The 21,561-nt window shown below is 42.6% G+C and overlaps 1 protein-coding gene across 4 annotated transcripts in view; it reads right to left on the reverse strand.

Moving 5' to 3' along the window:
* Positions 1 to 9,595: 9,595 nt before the first annotated feature.
* LOC115134477 (GRAM domain-containing protein 4-like) overlaps positions 9,596 to 21,561 on the reverse strand; it is a 41,686-nt gene continuing 29,720 nt past the window's right edge. For all 4 annotated transcript variants that reach the window (XM_029668488.2, XM_029668486.2, XM_029668490.2 and 1 more), the window contains 10 exons: positions 21,445 to 21,516; positions 21,262 to 21,305; positions 19,558 to 19,667; positions 19,211 to 19,365; positions 17,441 to 17,458; positions 15,753 to 15,900; positions 15,424 to 15,517; positions 14,420 to 14,510; positions 13,805 to 13,873; positions 9,596 to 13,097 (listed from right to left, as the gene is read on the reverse strand). In XM_029668488.2, coding sequence (XP_029524348.1) covers positions 12,990 to 13,097; positions 13,805 to 13,873; positions 14,420 to 14,510; positions 15,424 to 15,517; positions 15,753 to 15,900; positions 17,441 to 17,458; positions 19,211 to 19,365; positions 19,558 to 19,667; positions 21,262 to 21,305; positions 21,445 to 21,516 — 909 coding nt within the window. In that variant the 3' untranslated portion in view covers positions 9,596 to 12,989. The remainder of the gene's footprint in view (positions 13,098 to 13,804; positions 13,874 to 14,419; positions 14,511 to 15,423; positions 15,518 to 15,752; positions 15,901 to 17,440; positions 17,459 to 19,210; positions 19,366 to 19,557; positions 19,668 to 21,261; positions 21,306 to 21,444; positions 21,517 to 21,561) is intronic.

Raw genomic sequence — 21,561 nt, forward strand, 5'->3', positions numbered from 1 at the left:
CTCTAGTCGGCTGGCCCTCGCTACATATTCGTCGCCAGACCCACTGGTTCCAGGTCATCTATAAGTCTATGCTATGTAAAGCTCCGCCTTATCTCAGCTCACTGGTCACGATAACAACGCCCACCCGTAGCACGCACTCCAGCAGGTATATCTCACTGGTCATCTCTAAAGCCAACACCTCCTTTGGGCGCCTTTCCCTCCAGTTCTCTGCTGGCAGTGACTGGAACAAATTGCAAATATCGCTGAAGCTGGAGACGTATTTCCCTCACTAACTTTAAACATCAGCTATCTGAGCAGCTAATTTATCGCTGCAGCTGTACATAGTCCATCTGTAAATAGCCGACCCAATCTACCTACCTCATCCCCATATTGTTTTTATTTACTTTTCTGCTCTTTTGCACACCAGTATCTCTGCTTGCACATCATCATCTGCTCATCTATCACTCCAGTGTTAATCTGCTAAATTGTAATTACTTCGCTACTATGGCCTACTTACTGCCTTACCACCTCACACCATTTGCACACACTGTATATAGACTTTCCTTTTTTTCTATTGTGTTATTGACTGTATGTTTTGTTTATTCCATGTGTAACTCTGTGTTGTTGTTTGTGTCACACTACTTTGCTTTATCGCTGTTGTAAATGACAACTTCTTCTCAACTAGCTTACCTGGTTAAATAAAGGTGAAATAAAATTAAAATTGCAGCGTTTCATTTTTGCTTTCTTTTTTTTAACAGAAGACTGGACGATATGGACAGATTAACATTTCCCTGTTGATGGGACACTGAGCACATAACAACTGGAGTCTGAGGCTAACTTGAAAGTAAAGAAATAAAACACAAGAACATTTAAGTGAAGTGGGACAATTTCAGAAAGCAGAAAAATGGAAAAGATAAAGCTTTAAGAGGATTGATGGTAAAGCAAGTAGAACCGGAGAAGAAAGAAAAAGAAGCCTGGCTGGACTTTCTGAGAGGGGAACCGATTCATGGGGCCCCCCTTGTATCTGCCACTGCAAAATCCTCCACCAGCAGACAGAGATGGTGGCTTCCCACCCCCTCATAACCAATTTGGGGTTGGGCCTGTGCCAGGTGGAGGAGCCGTGGGACAACAACGAAGGAAAAATCAGAAAAGACCAGCAGAAAACCCCCTCAAAAAGCTTGAGGGAATGTTTCCAATAATACGCTACCCCAACCCCAATGGAGGTGGGATATTTGAAATGGAGAGAACGTGGGATGTTGACGAAATAAAAGCAATAGTGGGCGATGTCATTGACCCAGCAAAAGATGCGGTGAGGTTTGAGGAAGAGATAAAATAAACCATCTCCATGTACAACACCACCACCAGAGAAATTGAAGAGATACTCTGCCGCTGCTTGAAATTTAAATGGAAGGACTATAAACACGTGGGTTGCAGTTTTTACCGCTAGAGGCTGCTTTCCCCAAACGCACAGACTGGCAGAAAATCCATTCCATCAAACAGGGAACTGATGAAAAAGTGAGTGACTGTCACGCCCTGGCCATAGAGAGCCCTTGGTTCTCTATGGTGTTGTAGGTCAGGGCGTGACTAGGGGGGTGTTCTAGTTTTCCTATTTCTATGTTGGTGTACTTGGTATGGTTCCCAATTAGAGGCAGCTGATTATCGTTGTCTCTAATTGGGGATCATACTTAAGTTCTCCATTGTTCCCACCTGGGTTGTGGGATATTGTTCATGTATGTAGCACCACTGAGGTTACGGTTCGTTGTTGGTTTATTGTTTCGTTTTTTTAGAAGTTTCACTGCAAATAAAAATGTGGAACTCAACACACGCTGCGCCTTGGTCCGTCAATTACCACGACCGTGACAGTGACTACATGGAAAGAATGGAGACAGTCTTCCTCCAACACTTAGGCCTGATACCTGACCAAGACTCCTACAGCAGCCTATTGTGTCGTGCTGTGGTGACAGGCCTGACACAAGATCTGAAAACAGCTGTAACTACAACTTGTATTGCATGGGGGGAAAAAACACTGTCTGACATAAAGCCATCTATAACCTATTCAGAAAGACAGTTGAAGGAAAATGAAATTAAGGACGGAAATACACTGAAGAAGGTACAGCTGATGTGCTACTCTGGAGGAGTAAAATGACATGTAAAAGGAGAAAATGGAAACCTAAGAGGTAGAGGAAGAGGGGCCCCTGCTGGAGCTGACGGAGGGAGAGACTAGAGTTGCTACAACTGTAGGATGATAGGGCATCTTTCAAGACACTGTCCTGGAGAAGCCCAAGGAGAGTGGCCGTACCCACCTGTGGGCGTGCAGGTGAACAACCCATTTGGAAGAGGTGGATGAGAGGCCTACCAATCATAGGATGAGGTGGAAACAGAAAATTGACCACCTTGTCAACCCAAAACCCACTTGATATTGATATGTTAGTTAATAAACATACAATTACATTTTTGATGGACACTGGGGCTGCGGTTTCAGTGTTGAAAATATCTGCCCTGTCTATATCCCCCTCAAAAAAGCAATGCACACAGTTGGAGTGTCTGGAATTCCCTCGGAAGAACATTTGACCTTTCCCCTATACTCATCTGTCTGCCCAGTCAATTTATTGCGAAGAGATTTGATGTGTAAAATTAATTAATCTGTTGCCTGTACTGAAGAAGGATTGTCATTGGGATCAAGAGAAAATGGAATCTTCCCGTGCCTGATGAACTATTACTATGAATAATCAACATGTTGGAGGGACAGCTAAGAGAGCAATCCATCTCTTCCCCGTTGCATGCTAACTGGGAATTATCTGAACACCTACATTGTACTGCTGCTGTTCTCTCATGCAAAGAGGACACTGAATAACAACAAAGATGGTCAAAACAAAAACAGAAAGTTGAGAAACCATGAATGGGATATACAGAGCAGAAGACTTCGTAGCAGCTGGAGTGTTGTTGACGGACACGAACCTGAGTTTGTATGACGTCCTTGACTCTCTTCCCCATTGTAGCTTATCAAAAGCTCCTGGAACACAATGGAAAGATGTGGGTGTTTGGATGAAGAAAGCTATGGAAGCAACTGATTGGGTGGCCTGGGAAGGAAAGTGGTCAGCTTCAACAGCAGCTTTCGCCATACTGGGCTACTGCGATGACAATACCCCCCCCCCCCCAAAAAAAAATCCCGTTGAAACCACGCCTGTGGTATTACAAGATAATTCACACATTGATTGGCTAAAGGATATACCTGATGAACCGTGGGCTACATCAAAGACTGACGTTGGACACATGAAAGGAGCTGCGCCAGTTGTGGCCATTCCAAAAAGCACCCACAGACCTTTACGATGCTCAGTACCCTGTTAGCAATGAAGCCGGAAAAGGGTATCATTCCCATTCATAGTGCGTTAGTTGAAAGAGGCACTCTGGTTCCACATACATTTACATTTAAGTCATTTAGCAGACGCTCTTATCCAGAGCGACTTACAAATTGGTGCATTCACCTTATGACATCCAGTGGAACAGTAGTGCATCTAAATCTTTAAGGGGGGTGAGAGGGATTACTTTATCCTATCCTAGGTATTCCTTAAAGAGGTGGGGTTTCAGGTGTCTCCGGAAGGTGGTGATTGACTCCGCTGTCCTGGCGTCGTGAGGGAGTTTGTTCCACCATTGGGGGGCCAGAGCAGCGAACAGTTTTGACTGGGCTGAGCGGGAACTGTACTTCCTCAGTGGTAGGGAGGCGAGCAGGCCAGAGGTGGATGAACGCAGTGCCCTTGTTTGGGTGTAGGGCCTGATCAGAGCCTGGAGGTACTGAGGTGCCGTTCCCCTCACAGCTCCGTAGGCAAGCACCATGGTCTTGTAGCGGATGCGAGCTTCAACTGGAAGCCAGTGGAGAGAGCGGAGGAGCGGGGTGACGTGAGAGAACTTGGGAAGGTTGAACACCAGACGGGCTGTGGCGTTCTGGATGAGTTGTAGGGGTTTAATGGCACAGGCAGGGAGCCCAGCCAACAGCGAGTTGCAGTAATCCAGACGGGAGATGACAAGTGCCTGGATTAGGACCTGCGCCGCTTCCTGTGTGAGGCAGGGTCGTACTCTGCGGATGTTGTAGAGCATGAACCTACAGGAACGGGCCACCGCCTTGATGTTAGTTGAGAACGACAGGGTGTTGTCCAGGATCACGCCAAGGTTCTTAGCGCTCTGGGAGGAGGACACAGTGGAGTTGTCAACCGTGATGGCGAGATCATGGAACGGGCAGTCCTTCCCCGGGAGGAAGAGCAGCTCCGTCTTGCCGAGGTTCAGCTTGAGGTGGTGATCCGTCATCCACACTGATATGTCTGCCAGACATGCAGAGATGCGATTCGCCACCTGGTCATCAGAAGGGGGAAAGGAGAAGATTAATTGTGTGTCGTCTGCATAGCAATGATAGGAGAGACCATGTGAGGTTATGACAGAGCCAAGTGACTTGGTGTATAGCGAGAATAGGAGAGGGCCTAGAACAGAGCCCTGGGGGACACCAGTGGTGAGAGCACGTGGTGTGGAGACAGATTCTCGCCACGCCACCTGGTAGGAGCGACCTGTCAGGTAGGTAGCAATCCAAGCGTGGGCCGCGCCGGAGATGCCCAACTCGGAGAGGGTGGAGAGGAGGATCTGATGGTTCACAGTATCGAAGGCAGCCGATAGGTCTAGAAGGATGAGAGCAGAGGAGAGAGCCCGAATTCCCTGCCCGAATTCACCATGGAACACACCAATTCTACCTGTTAGGAAACCATCTGGTGATTATCGTTTTGTGCAAGACTTTAGGATAGTAAACAATGCTGTACATGCAAGAGCACCTCTGGTGCCTAACACTGTTACCATTTGATCATAACCATGAGGGCAATCTGTTCCGTTCTAGAGAAGAAATGGTTACTAATCTTACATCTGGACAAAAAGTGTGTTGGGTGTGTGGGTTGGGGCGGTAGGAGCAGGTTTTACCACTTGTGGGAGTTCCCGTTGGGTAAATCTAACTACACAAATTGACTATTCGTGGTAGAGATGCCACGTAACCCTGACCCCATGACGTTTTCTGCATTACACAACCACACAGGCCCACCGTCGTTTGCTAGGCCAGACAATACTTTACTCCCACCCATCTCAGTAGCAGGAGTGATGACAACCCCTTGGTGTATTAGAGGAGAAGGAGTTAATCGTTTGGGTGAGCTAGAATGTTATTGTACAATGTATTACAACGGATCCAATACCTGTAAGTTAACTGTTAACAACGCCGACACTGGGGAACCTGGTAATGTTACTTATGGTATGTCAGCCTATAATGTTATTGTCCCTTTGAGAGGAGCCCCAGATGGCACCTATTGGTTGTGTGGGAAAATGGCTTACTATAGCTTGCCCCTGAACTGGGGAGGTGGTTGTACTGTTTGTAGTGACAGCTATGAGAACCGTTCCAAACACTGATAAGAGTCTTAAGACTGTTTAGAGCCTACAAATCTCCTGGAATGAGAAGAGATAAGAGGTCTCTGGCTGACGTCACTCACACTCAGGCAATTGCCTCCAGGTTCTTTGGTGTATTTTTTTCCTGGGTATGGAGTCACATGCGCACTTTGACCAAATTCGTGATATCTCGAAACACGTAGAGGAAATTGGCAATGCTGCTCGAAATGCCCTGAAACAATTAAATGACCAACTGAAAAAAAATGCATAAATTGGCTCTGCAAAACAGAGAGGGTCTTGACTAACTTTTGGCAGGTCAGGGGTGCACTTGTGTAATAATTGGAGAGGAGTGCTGCACTTTTGTCCTGGCTCAGTACTTACCAATCTTGCCAAATACATCGCCACTGTGGCGAAGAACAATTCCCGACAGAGTGGACGCTTGCAACTTGAAATGTCTGTTTGGATGTTGGGGATCCCAAACTGCCCAATGGGCCGCAGCGTTTGTTTTTTTGCTTAGTCTATCTAATTGTATTAATAACATGCTGTAAGGCTATTTGTGCCTCCCTAGCTGATAAGGTTTCAGCAGCCATCATGTTTAATGCTACTCAGGATGATGAGACTGATGAGCTGCCGACGATGGATGAGCTTCCTTTTCCCCCTTTTAGATAAGGACGATGAGAGAGAATTTAAAGTTGTTTTAGGTTTGACATGTTTAGAAGGCCCTAGAGGATTTGTTTTGTTTTGACTAGTCCCGGGAACAGTTGGCGTAGAACAAATGTCACTGCAACCCGATTGTGGTAAGACCTTCGTAAACAATGGTTATACATTGACAGATTTAGTCACCTCAGTGTGTGTGTATTTTAGATTGTGAAACCGAGTGAAGGGTTTGAAAGGATCAAGTGCCTGGTTCTGTGTTTGATTTCGCTGACTTTAATAGAAATATTTTGATAGAACCTCCTTTGAGGTTTGAGGTTCTAATGCTTACCCTAAAATGTTACGATAATTATCAGAGCGATAAGAGGGAATGTGAGGGAAACTGTTCCGTTTGGGTATCAAATCAATGCTACTTTTCTAATAACCAATTAGACGGCTTCGTGCAGGTGACTGACTAATCGTGTATGGAGGAATCCTCACTCTCACTGATAAGCAACTTGGCAGGGCGCCCAGAACATTGGTATGAGAACCGAGGTCTCTCAGTTTCTAGGTCTTGGAGAGAGGAAGCCATGTGATGTATTGGTCAGTGTAATGCAGGAGCCAACGTTAGTGACGAATAATGAATCATGTAAAATCATGCAAATATGTCTGTGTAAGCAGTATATAAGAGAACTGACGGGACCGCGCCCGGGGGAACTCCTGGCAGATGTTCACTATTGGCACATCAAGTTTGTTGGAACCTCTCCAGTTACAGTGGGGCAAAAAAGTATTTAGTCAGCCACCAATTGTGCAAGTTCTCCCACTTAAAAAGATGAGAGGCCTGTAATTTTCATCATAGGTACAGGTTTTTATTCTAAGATAAACTAAAACGTTCTGTTATATTCTTAAAGTATGTGTTGACTGAATATACACAAGTGATGTCTGCTAAATTTACAAGTTGATGGTGCAGATATATAGCCTCGGATAGTAAGCACATATACATTAATAAAATGGTTTCACATAATTAAGACCTGAGCTATTTCATTTCGGTTTTATTTATTATATTTACTTTACACCGAATGGATAACAATAATAGAAAGAATTATCTGGTGGAATTTGTAGAGAGTCAGGCGGAGAATGGAGTGAAAGTGCACTGTAAGTACACAATAACGCTGTGGGCCAGATGTAAATGGTTTAGCAGTCTTTCCAATAAAATGGAATTCAAAAGATGCCATTCACTCTTGATGGGCTATCAGCAGGACAATATACTCTTGCCGAGTTTAGGGACTTTACATGTATTAATGGATGTTTGCGAGGCTTGTCACACAACTGGATGGAGCCATAAACTACTGTGGGAGTATCACTGAATGTAGGAAATATTGGAATAAAGTAGGCTAATGCAATTGAAGGCGACAAATTGCTGCTTACTGAAACTCCCAAAGTCATCCAATTGTTATAATAGGATTCGAAGCAATAGCCTACCCACGTGTGGTCAACCATTTCAGCACCGTTTCGTGCTGCTGACACAAACATGGGGACTGGTCTTGATCAATCAGATTTTTCCCCACTGAATCTCCATTTGGCTATTGGTTAGCCTACAATTAGGTTGTGGAAATGTTAGGATTATTTTGCTCTTCACTCACAGTCGCCTAGTAGCCTAGGTCTACTCCCGACCGGTCACGTTGTACAGCGCCATATCTTTCTAATGGAAATCCTGAGGTGTCTACATAGGCAGCTGTAAAATGCATTTTTCTAACAGTATAAACAGCACAACAAATATAATTAATATCTTACAAATTATAATCAATCCCATGTAGTCTGTTCAAACAAAAAAAGGTTGTAAAGTCTTTAGTACAGCCAATATAAGAAACAGTCAAACACATTCATGAATTCAATTGCTTTAGCAACAATAATGTTGCGCTTTATTCATTGTTTAATTATTCAAGGCTCCCTTTATTTAGTTTAACTAAAAATGCTTGATTGTATTTAAAAAGACATGGATGCTGTGTGATGACACACGACTGAATGATTGATATACTGTATATTGAAGTTGGCCTTTATGCCAGTAAGTAAGTTAAGACAGCTACAGTAAACAGCACTCTTAGGCCTACAGCTTCATGTCTTTTCAATAAAAACCTTGAACCCACCTGTCCCCGACTTTTCCTAAATATGATTAACAACTAGGGTAGGGGGCAGCATTGGGAATTTTGGATGAAAAGCGTGCCCAAATTAAACTGCCTGCTACTCAGCGATAAAAGCTAGAATATGCATATAATTATTAGATTTGGATAGAAAACACTGACGTTTCGAAAACTGTTTGAATGGTGTCTGTGTATAACAGAATTCATTTGGCAGGCAAAAACCTGAGAATAAATCCAACCAGGATGTAGGAAATCTGAGGTTTGTAGTTTTTCAACTCTTGGCCTGTCAAATACACAATGTCTATGTGGACATATTGCACTTACTAAGGATTCCTAAGGCTTTAAAATACTTGTATATTTGAGGAATTTTAATTATGGGATTTCTGTTGTTTTGAATTTGGCGCCCTGCAGTTTCACTGGCTGTTGACGAGGTGGGACGCTAACGTACCCTAGAGAGGTTAATATACACAATCACAAAGAAATCCATAAATATTTTGTTTAGAGAGGTAATAAAAAACAGGGAAGTAAGACAATGTATTTAAAAAGAACAGAATAGCATGTTTTAAGATTTATTTATCTGTGCTATAGGCTATGGAATGTTAATGAAATGAACGTGTTAATTTAGCAGACATCACATGCTTATATTCCCCAGCCCTTTACAACATGATGGAAAATAACAGAATATAACAGAAAGGATAGTTTCCCCAAATGCATATTTGCTGATTTTCACCAGTAGGCATGGAACTGCAGTTATTCTAGGAAAAGTTACATTTTGAAAGAGATACCATTTGTAAAACATTTTGTGTTGTCTGGCAAAACTAGATAAATTAAAAACGTTGGAATATGCTCTTTCGGATAGGGTATTGCAATCAAAACATCTGCCTTTACATGGACTGTAGGATTATTTGGAAACGTAAGCAAGCACGAAGAAGCTTCATAAAGACACTGACACCCACTGGTGGTCAAACTAGCATTAACAGCAACAATGGCTAACAGTAAAATACTATGATTCACTCCATTCATTCCAATGTACCACACGATTCCGCAAGCATAACAAAACTTTTAAAATGAGGACCCACTATGTCATCAGCTCCCCCTCCCCAATCCTAACCTTAACCATTAGTGGGAGATATGCAAAACTGACCCAAGATCAGCATCTAGGGGCAACTTCAACCTAGACAATGCTTGTGTACAGACTGAGCAATCACAAGTTAGTGCAAAGCTCTTGCACTCTGAGCATTCAAGCGAATGTCTCTCCAAAGGATCCTTTCACACAAGAAACAAAATCATATTTGCCGTGGTCTTCTATCCCGGTGCGTTCCAAACCTTTCCAGTGTATGCCCACCTTCAACAAGGGATAATCCCAGATTACAGGGATAAAGAAATAAGTGATAAAGTTACTGAGATGCTCGAAAGAAAACTGCCAACAATCATTACTTTAAAATGTGTTTACTTTATTGTAAAATGTTATGTACATTTTCACTTAACAATTTCTTTAAAAACTTTACAGGGATTTAAAATGTGTTCATTACATAATTTCATATGTACAATTTTTTGTAAAAGGCAGGGGACACAGCAGATTACAAAGAAGTATTCACACCTACTGTAACTGGTTATCATTCCTAAACAGTTACATATTGATTGGGAAGGTATTATGAAAAATGAATTAGCAAACAAGTACTTTGATTTCAAATAAATAAAGTATTCACACCCCTAGACTTTTTCCACATTTTGTTGTGTTACAGCCTGAATTTAAAAAGGATCCAATTTAGATTTCTTTGTCACTGGCCTACACTCCATAATGTCAACGTTTTAGACATTTTTACATATTAATAAAAAATGAAAAGCCTAAGGGCAAGCCTAAGGTCCCTCATTCGAGCAGTGAATTTCAAATAAAGATTCGACATCAGACCTGGGAGGTTTTTCAAATGCCTCACAAAGGGCACTTATTGGTAGATAGGGAAACAAACAACTTTTAAAAATTGCCAACTGTTGCACAAACAAGGTGTGGAAAGCTGCATTTCATTTCAATACATTTGCAACATTTTCTAAAAACATGTTTTCACTTTGTCATTTATGGGGTATTGTGTGCAGATGGGTAAGATAATTTTTTTTTTTTTTTTATTTCCCATTTTGAATTCAGGCTGCAACACAACACAATGTGGAATAAGTCAAGGGGTATGAATACTTTCTGAAGGCCCTGTACTTGTTTAACACAGAGGCCACATGATTACTTCTGCAGTTTTCAGTTGGCAAGCCTCAGTGGTTGAAACAATCTCTGCCCCTCTGACACAGAACCATAGAGACAATATCCATCCTCCTCTGAAAATGTATCCAGTCCCGTGTTGATCCTCCTTAACTATTGTGAAATTACATGGTAGGTGAGCATTACAGTGTGGCAGAAACTGCACAAAAACCTACCAGAGGACTTGGTGAAGCCATTACCATCATACTGGGAATTAGCAAGTGACGAAAAGGATGATCGATCAACAAGGGCATGATTGATTAGCGAGGCTTTAAAAAAAAAATATATATTTTACAACACCTTCGATGGTTTGGGACACACACGGTACTATAAATGAGGACTTTCCATCTTCAAGTTGACGGCCATGCCATAAATTGACATAGTTTAGTGAGTGGAGATTCAAACAGATTTGGAAGCAACATGACTCCACGAATTGACACCTTTCAATTCACCATCCACTGGCAAAGAGTGTGGCTAAACCCAGGGGAAGTCTTTGATTGGCTGAGATGTGACCACTCAGGTTTATCAGCATTCAGAAGTTCTCCATCACAAGACTTCATGACCTCATAGTCTTACAAGGAATCAAACTGACTTAAAGCAGTGGAGTTCAGAACCTAACATCTGTAAACATTACAGATATAGGGTGAAATAACTCAATGACAAGCAGTGAAATAAAGTAAAGATTTTGGCAGACATACAGTACATTCTGTGCTTCTTAAGTAGATCTAACTTTTTGAGGGGCTTGGCGAGTGAGATACCTAAATTACTTGGTGTAGACTAAAAGGCATCAAGCAAATGTCCAGTTAGCCTCCCTAGCATGTGCTCAACTAGAACATATTGTAGCCAACACCTTAACCGTTACGCCAAGAGCTACGAACATCTTGACGAGGTCGCAAGGTGTTGGGTTAAGGACGCTACATTACCCCCTTCCTTTGGGAGAGTCCCCCCCCCCCATACTTTCTCTATACCAAGTCCCCCAGGTGTACACGCCTCTCCGATGGCCTCACAGACACCATCCCACTTCTGACACCAATGTAGCAAATTCAGGGGGTAGCCCCGACCGGCACTCAAAGCCGGGTCCAGCGACCTTCAAGCCAACACCTTAACCATTACACCAAGAGGTCTGAACCTCTTGACAAGGTCACTAGCATTTTAATATAAACCCCATTCCCGTTTGCTGTCAAAACCAAAAAGAAAACTTTATTGCCAACATTTTTGTCCGGGATTCAAACTAACACAAATAACCGGCATTGCACTGCACTCGACTTTTAAGAACATGTGGTTTCGTGATGCGTGATCCAATGGCAATTTACCTGAAGTTACACGTCAGAATCAGTAGAAAGTGCAGTGTTGCATTGGTTTGAATCCTGGCCTAAATCTGTGAGAGAATTAGGGAAGGCATTGTGGTGGAACAAGGAAGTGTAGAAAAGGCTCCTGATTTTTTGGAGATTGCTTTACATGTAATCTGTCCCATAAAGTACTTACAGTACATTCATAAACATTCCACAAAACCTACATAAATTATCGTTTTTACTGAACCAATTAGTTATGTAGAATGTCACATATTACAAGTCACATATTGTTCTACATAATAAATATACTCTGAGGCTTCAGAAAGACTAGGTTGACATTAGGTCATGTTTATGTGGTGCTTATGAATGCATCATAACTCCTTAACCTGGACATGTAAATCCATACCTTTTCTTTGCCGAGACAAAAATGTGAAGATATCGACTACAAGAACTTCAGGCGTTTGGCTGCTCATCATTAAATGACTCCTGTTCCGTCCCTCCTCTCTCAGAAACAAAGGCTAAATAAAACACTTACAACTAAAGGCTATTGCAGAAATGATATCTAAAGCACTTTCATTACCTGAGAAACATGAAGGCTTGAAGTATTCATAAACGTGGTTTCTGGTGCACTTTACAAAATGTGAGTTAAGACCTGTCCAAGGCCACCAATGATATCTATATCAAACCAAATGCATCCTATTGAAGGAGAGTATTAAGTGGAGCAAAGAGCAACAATGTGTGTGATACACTGCCAGGCAGTCCTGTTAGATAGGCAAAGAGATCCAGCCCCCTCCTGAAACAGCACAACAGTGTTGACCATAAAATGATCACCCCCACACCACACACACACGCTTTTTAGCAGCACACATTCTCGCGCATGTGCACACTACGCACGCGTGTACAAAAGAAAAACTGACAACAAAAGAGAGAGACTTGAAAAGCTATTCCCAGAGTACAGAACAACGGATGCAATAGCCTCGACCGAACCAGTAGGAGGCAGCGATGGTGTGCGGGTCCAGTTGTAGTCCCTTAGACCTAATGAGAAGTTGTGGTTATCAGCGAGAGGATACAAAGATCTTGGCCTTTATAGTGATGGACCAGGCCTCAGATCAAGTGGATACCATCCTCACATACTAACCTAATGTGGCTTGGTGGAGGAATCCCGACCTTGGCATGGACACTAGCTTAACATACTTGCAGATATACTAATTGGCCAGTAGCAGTGTACTACATAGAGAACTCGCTGTGTCCGTATAGGACATCCCTGGTGAAGGCAGCCATTTTGGTATGTTAGGTCTCAGGTTTGGTGGCTGTGGTCATGGTCACTTTCTTCGTGTACTGTGTGAAGATGGCTTCAAAGGCCTCGTCCCTGTGGATCATGGCACCAAACACCATCGGCTGAGAGAGAACAGGTAAATAAAGGGGAGAGTGAGGGGATAGAAAGACAGTGATAAAAGGAAGGGATATTATTTGGAAGATTATTTTAGGCGTTGATAAACCTGTCAAAAAACTGTTATGAAGCTCAATGATTGGGTTCCTGCCTATACATTTCTGTTCTTTTGAATTGACAAAGATTTTATGTTTAAAAACCATACCGATGAACTAGTGAAAAAGCTAAGATTTAAAGTGGGCTTTTTAATATTTTTTATATATACATCTTGCCTCTCCCTAAATAGCAGGAAGCAGATTGTACAGTCAACTTTCCTACCAGAGCTCGTCTATGGTGATACCATTTACCAGATAGCAGCAGTCACCACTCTACCATAGTGCCTTTGGTGACCAATCACAGGTGACCAATTTAATACTCACCACTGCATCCTGTCGCAAAAGGTAGGCTGGTCCTCATTACAGTCCCGTAGATCACTTAATTACTTCCTTTTTGTTAACAAAGCTCTACTATACAAGCTTCCAACGTACCTCACTTTGTTGTTAAAGTATATATAAAAACTAAAGTGTAAAAAAACATGAGATACCAAATCCGTTCACTCAAGGTTCCTTGGGACTCCACTGGAATAGGTAAGTCCCCTTTTAGTTTTAACACTCCACATTTTTTGGAACCACTTACAAACCACTTACTAAAATGGACTGTCCATAAGTGTTCCTACCTTCTGGGTGGACGGTGTTGCTATGGAGATTCCCATTCCAGACCCAGGTAATACAGACAAGACTTTGTACTGTGGAACAAACAAAACAAAACACCAGATAAGCTCAGACAACCTTAAACATTCTACTGCAGAAGTCGATTTTTAGTAGACTTGGCGCGATATACCGGTTATACCGAAATACTGATTGTATGATTTTCAATACTGTAAAAAAAATTATGTTTATTTTTGGAGGTTTGGGTGTGCGTGTTATGCCACTGCTTATAACTATAAGAAATCTAAGATGTGTCAAGTAAATTATATCCAGCAATAGGGCTCAAGATCCTTCTTGCCTAAATGATTTGTGCCTCAAAAATAAAAAATAAAAAATGATTTTATTTAAACACTAGTAAACAAAGTTGACTAAGATCCCTGTCCAGTCGCGTCTGTCTTTGTGATTCCTAAACTACTGCAAAGTTCCCTTTTTCTTTTGGAAATAGCACCCCTTGTGTGCACATTCGGTAATACTGTATACCTTGGCATGGTACAGAAAATATGGATACAGCCCAACTCAAATTTTTGTTCAACCAATGAATTTAGACATTGGACAGAAGGTGAAGTGAAAATCGAGAAACCCACCTTCTGAATATCAGTGATGTCAATCAGTTTGATGACTTTATTCTTTTTAGAGGAATTTGACCTGCAGCTTGAGCTTTCAAAGCAAAGGTAACTGGGGAGGGAAACACTTTGTAAGCACAGAGAAGGACACATTACACCTGAACACAGGCCAATACAAAACACACAAAAGGGTGCTGCAAGAGCACATGCAGAGACTGAGCATACAAAACATTAAAGGACACCTGGTTCTTCCCATGACCGACTGACCAGGTGAAAGCTATTATCCCTTTATTGATGTCCCTTGTTAAGTCCACTTCAAATCAGTGTAGATGAAAAAGGCAGGAGACAGGCTAACCCATAACAGTCTAAGCCCTTCAGACGAGTCCCAAGACGCTTGTGGGGGTTGTCGAACACCATCATGTTTGTGTGAGGGGTCATAATAGTTTTGTAGGCCAAGCCCGTTCTGACGCTACAGACGATTTTGTGAGGAGACCGATTTTCGGGATGTCTCATGATTTGACAAAAACCGCTCTAGCTCTCTGTCACCTTTCGCTTCCGATGCGAATGTGCGACATCGGCGGACTGAGAGCATTGAGGCGTAGAAACATATCTCCTTAAACTGAAGGATTTTGATGGGGATTTTTGTATTATGCTAATTTGATTTCCACAGGGGCCCGGACATCGACTCTAGGAAGCTATTCTGCCATGCTATGCTGTTGTCTCAGGTCTCTCTTTATGTGGTGTTGTGGTGTCTCTTGTACTATATTTTTTATTTCATTGTTAGGCTATTATTGTAAGTAAATTTGTTCTTAACTGTAAATATGTTCTTAACTGACTTTCCCAGTTAAATATGCCTTGAGACAATTGAGACATTGATTGTGTATGTGCGTCAGGGTGAATGGGGGGGTGAATGGGCAAGATAAGATTTGAAGTGCCTTTGAACGGGGTATGGTGTTCCTAATGTTTGGTATACTCAGTGTACAGATCTACATGTGACAGCTAGGTATTAGCAGTTTTTGGCTTACTTTTCAGTGACAAAGAGCACACCATTACGGATGTAGTCTGTGGGACTCTTCCTGTCCCTGTTGATCAAGCAGCATCGCCAGCCATTCTCACACACTGCCAACGAAACCAGTCGACACACACACATATATCAGGTCTGACACACTGCCAACAAACAGTCAATACTCATGGTTTCACTGCTTGCACTGCACCAACATAACACAATCGATAAACACTAAATTCATCAACAACAACTATGGAAATAGGTCAACATGGAAAAGGGTGAGGTGGTGATCCAGGCACAAATAGTCAGCCGTCGCTCCTGAGAATTATCATGTAGTGCTCTACCAACCTGCTAGGGGGCGCTCATCCCCGGAAAGATTGAAGACCTCGTGGAAAGCCCCCTTCTTAGTATTGTAGGCTCTGCCAGTCTGTTCCTCTAGACTGATACCACATGGTAAGGCTGTTCCTAGACTGCCGTGAGCTACCGTCGGATGGATCTAAAGAGAAAGAGAGAGAGCGGGGATAAGAATGGTAGGATAGAAGGAAGGATGGAGAGGTCAGCATTTTAGACTAGGAACAGAGTGTGGGAAGGGAATTGGCTAGACCTAAGCAGTGTGTGTGCATTATAGCAGGCTCTCTCAAACCAGTGGCTTGACTTGGTCATCAGCATCACTCAGTCAACTTCACTGCAGGTGACTCAAAGCGTACACAGTTTTATGGTTAGCAGTGCATATTGGCCAGGGTACTAGTGGAGAGCATTGGATACAATGCTTATGGGGATGTGAACGATAGGTTTATGGTGTGTCTCATGCAAAGCATGATGCAATGGACTCATGCCCTGTACTGTATATAACAACCTTTCATTCTAAAGAATGAAACATGAAAAGTGACTGGACAGGTTTTCTCAAAGCATGCGCAGACCAACTGGCAAGTGTCTTCACAGACATTTTCAATCTCTCCTTGTCCCAGTCTGTTACCCCAACATGTTTCAAGCTGACCACCATTGTCCATGTTTCCCAAGAGCTCCAAAGTACCCTGCGTAAATGACTATCGCCCTGTAGCACTCACATGTGTAATTATAAAGTGCTTTGAAAGGCTGGTCAAGACACACATCAACACCATTATCCCAGACCCACTCCAATTCGCCTACCTCCCCAACAGATCCACAGAAGATGCAATCTCAATTGCACTTCACACTGCCATCTCCCACATGGACAAGAGGGGAAATAACTATGTGCCAATGCTGTTCATAGACTACAGCTCAGCTTTCAACACCATAGTCCCCTCCAAGCTCATCACCAAGCCAGGGACCCTGGGACTGTATATGGCTCCATTCTTACTTATTTTATTCCTAGTTACCATTTTATTTTTCAATTCTGCATCGTTCGGAAGGGCTCATAATCAAGCATTTCACAAAGTCTATACCAGTTGTGTTCAGCGCATGTGACAAATACAATTTGATTTGACTTTAATTTGTTTTTGCTGACCATTGGGGGGATTTTTTTCTAGATAACACAAACTGGCCCGAACACACTGATAAGTATTGCTAACTATTAGGACATTATAAAACAACCTTGAATAATTGTATGGGATTTTGTGGAAGAGTAGTTACCGGTATGATATTACAAATACAAATACTATTAACAAACCACTATCTTTCAAAAAGAACCAATGAGCAGTTTCTAGCTTCTAGTTACTTCCTCAACACACATAGCACTACTTTGAGTATAGGCTTCCTTCTGATCGTGGCTATGAGAATGGATACAGAATTAACATTCAATACACCATTATGGTAATCTCTAATTTGGTGCCACATGGAAAATAACACTTTCAGCAGCACTGTGATAGATGCACATGTTTAAAAGACAAGGCCACATTTTGTTCCTTCACATAGACACGGGAAGCATTGCTCTACTGCTGATATCCAAAGGGGAAAGGGGTCGATTTGGAATGCAGCTTATCTCTAATGACACATACACACGATGGTGGCGCAAACACAGACACTCGCCAACCAAAATGCACCCTAGGGAGCCCTACCTTTTCACACCCAGAGAGCTGAGAGAACAGAGAAAACAACAGAACTCAGGTGATCAGACACAAACTTAAGGATTCCCACAGTTCCCAGCTGCTGTGACCACCAACATTAATTAGGGATGAACTGTGACAATGACACACATCAATATTTCATGTGTGTGTGTACACGTACCTTCAGTGCATTCGGAAAGTATTCAGACCCCTTGACCTTTTCCACATTTGTTTACGTTACAGCTTTATTCTCAAATTGATTCTATTAAAATGTTCAATCTTCACACAATACCCCGTAATGACAAAGTTTTAAAAAACTATTTTTAGAAATGTTTTCTAATTTATTAAAAATAAAAAACTGAAATACCTTATGTAAAATATGTATTCAGATCCTTTGCTAAGAGACTCAGAAATGAGAACAGGTGCATCCTGTTTCCATTGATCATTCTTGAGATGTTTCTACAACTTGAATGTAGATGTCCAACTGTGATACATTTAATTGATTGGACATGATTTGGAAAAGCACACACAAGGTCCCACAGTTGGCAGTGCATGTCAGAGCAAAAACCAAGTCATGAGGTCCAAGGAATTGTCTGTAGAGCTCCGAGACAGGATTGTGTCGAGGCACTGATCTGGGGAAGGGTACAACATGTCTGCAGCATTGAAGGTTACCAAGCACACAGTGGCCTCCATCATTCTTAAATGGACCACCAAGACTCTTCCTAGAGCTGGCCGCCCGGCCAAACTGAACAATTCTGGGAGAAGGGCCTTGGTCAGGGAGGTGGCCAAGAACCCGATGGTGACTCTGATAGAGCTCCAACGTTTGTCTGTGGAGATGGAAGAACATTCCAGAAGGACAACCATCTCTGCAGCACTCCACCAAATCAGGCCTTTATGGTAGAGTGGCCGGACGGAGGCCACCCCTCAGTAAATGGCACATGACAGCCTGCTTGGAGTTTGCCAAAAGGCACCTAAAGACTCTCAGATCATGAGAAACAAGATTATCTGGTCTGATGAAAGCAAGATTGAACTCTTTGGCCTGAATGCCAATCGTCACGTCTGGAAGAAACCTGACACCATCCCTATGGTGAAGCATGTTGGGGGCAGCATCATGCTGTGGGGATGTTTTTCAGCGGCAAGGGCTGAGAGACTAGTAAGCAGAGGGAAAGATGAATGGAGAAAAGTACAGAGAGATCCATGATGAAAACCTGCTCCAGAGCGCTCAGGACACAGCATAGACAAAGCAGGAGTGGCTTCGGGACAAGTCTCTGAATGTCCTTGAGTGGACCAGCCAGAGCCCCAAGTCTCTGAATGTCCTTGAGTGGACCAGCCAGAGCCCAGACATCTCTGGAGAGACCTGAAAATACCTGTGCAGCGAAGCTCACCATCTAACCTGACAGAGCTTGAGAGGATCTGTAGAGAAGAATAGGAGAAGCTCCCCAAATATAGCTGTGCCAAGCTTGTAGCGTCATACCCCGGAAGACTCGAGGCTGTAATCACTGCCAAAGGTGCTTCAACAAAGTACTAAGTAAAGGGTCTGAATACTTATGTACATGTCATATTTCCATTTTCTAAAAACCTGTTTTTACTTGGTTATTATGGGGTATTGTGTATAGATTGATGAGGGGAAAAAACTATTTGGTACATTTTAGAATAAGGCTTCAACATAAAGAAAACTTGAAGCGAATACTTTCCCCGAATGCACTGTAGGCATAAAAGACCTGCACATATACAGACACAAACGCATTATATACAATAGTATATGTAGAGTTTGAGACGTACCCGTCTGGACAATGTCGCGCCCCCGCGCTCCTTCAGCTGGGGGTCAGTGGGCAGGCTGGTCCAGATTATGTGCGGCGTGTCATACTTGTCCCTTAGCTTGGGACAGCTCCTAAACAGGAAGTCGATTAGGAAGAACTTGATCCCTGCATACAGCCCTGAAGAGGAGACATGCAGAAAGGCATGAGAGAAGAACAAGAGGATCTCTCCGTGTCTCTTTCTTCGTCTGGTATATCTCAGTCTTTTTCTCATCTCAATGCTTGGGGCTCTCACCGTGTAGGTGTAGCAGGGAGTGACCCCCTATGCTGATCTTAGGTCAGTCCAGGGTACAATTTACATATTGTACTTACCGATCATAAAGCCCATGAGTTTGTAGGGGATGAGACAGGAGCAGATCAAGGCCACCCATAGACCAACGTAAAGCTTCCGAGTAATCTCAGGATGCACCCACATGAACAGGCTGAAATACACATGCGCGCACACACAGATTTATTTATTTATATACACACTGTTGAACTCGAAGTTTACATACACTTAGGTTGGAGTCATTAAAACTTGTTTTTCAACCACTCCACAAATTTCTTGTTAACAAACTATAGTTTTGGACATCTACTTTGTGCATGGCACAAGTAATTTTTCCATTAATTGTTTACAGACAGATTATTTCACTGTATCACATTTCCAGTGGGTCAGAAGTTTACATACACCAAGTTGACTGTGCCTTTAAACAGCTTGTAACATTCCAGAAAATGATGTCATGGCTTTAGAAGCTTCTGATAGGCTAATTGACATCCTTTGTGTCAATTGGAGGTGTACCTTTGGATGTATTTCAAGGCACAGCACCTCTTTGCTTGTCATCATGGGAAAAGCTAAATGAATCAGCCAAGACCTCAGGAAAAATAAATTGTAGACCTCCACAAGTCTGGTTCATCCTTGGGAGCAATTTTCAAACGCCTGAAGGTACCATGTTCATCTGTACAAACAACACTACGCAAGTATAAACACCATGGGACCACGCAGCCGTCATGCCGCTCAGGAAAGAGACGCGTTCTGTTTCCTAGAGATGAACGTACTTTGGTGCGAAAAGTGCAAATCAATCCTAGAACAACAGCAAAGGACCTTGTGAAGATGCTAGAGGAAACAGGTACAAAAGTATCTATATCCACAGTAAAACGAGTCCTATATTGACATAACCTGAAAGGCCGCTCAGCAAGGAAGAAGCCACTGCTCCAAAACCGCCATAAAAAAAAAACAGACTACGTTTTGCAACTGCACATGGGGACAAAGATGCACATGAGGAAAAAAGGGGGAGGCTTGCAAGCCGAAGGACACCATCCCAACCGTGAAGCACAGGGGTGGCAGCATCATGTTGTGCGGGTGCTGCAGGGGAGACTGGTGCACTTCACAAAAATAGATGGCACCATGAGGTAGGAAAATTATGTGGATATATTGAAGCAACATCTCAAGACATCAGTCAGGAAGTTAAAGCTTGGTCGCAAATGGGTCTTTCAAATGGACAATGACCCCAAGCATACTTCCAAAGTTGTGGCAAAATGGCTTGGAGTGGCCATCACAAAGCCCTGACCTCAATACTACAGAAAATTTGTGGGCTGAAAAACTGAAAAAGCGTGTGAGAGCAAGGAGGCCTAAAAACCTGACTCAGTTACACCAGCTCTGTCAGGAGGAATGGGCCAAAATTCACCCAACTTATTGTGGGAAGCTTGTGGAAGGCTACCCGAAACGTTTGACCCAAGTTAAACAATTTAAAGGCAATGCTACCAAATACTAATTGAGTGTATGTAAACTTCTGACCCACTCGGAATGTGATGAAAGAAATAAAAGCTGAAATAAATCATTGTCTCTACTATTATTCTGGCATTTCATATTCTTAAAATAAAGTGGTGATCCTAACTGACCTAAGGCAGGGAATTTTTATGAGGATTAAATGTCAGGAATGGTGGAAAACTGAGTTTAAATGCATTTGGCTCAGGTGTATGTAAACTTCCGACTTCAACTGTATATATACACACAAACTTAAACATACACACACTCACTTCTTTATTTTCTCCAAGACATCTGCCATCTTTCCAAAAAGATTCTGTTAAGAACACACATTTTTGTTGTGAAAATGTCACAATTTAAACACCTCACATCGCAGCTCCATAACTATGAATAGATATCATCATGCATCTCTAACCATCTCGAACTCAAGAAGGTGAACAATTGTTACAGCTCACCTGTGCTTTTTGAGCTACATCAAGAACTAACTGGAACTTCTCGGAAACAGTCCGATCCTCTTTTGGTGGTTCCTAGGAAATGAAGAGTTACATCCAAACTCTTCCCCCGAAAGCAAA

This window comes from Oncorhynchus nerka, linkage group LG9a, assembly GCF_034236695.1.
Source record: "Oncorhynchus nerka isolate Pitt River linkage group LG9a, Oner_Uvic_2.0, whole genome shotgun sequence".
Lineage (NCBI taxonomy): Eukaryota > Metazoa > Chordata > Actinopteri > Salmoniformes > Salmonidae > Oncorhynchus > Oncorhynchus nerka.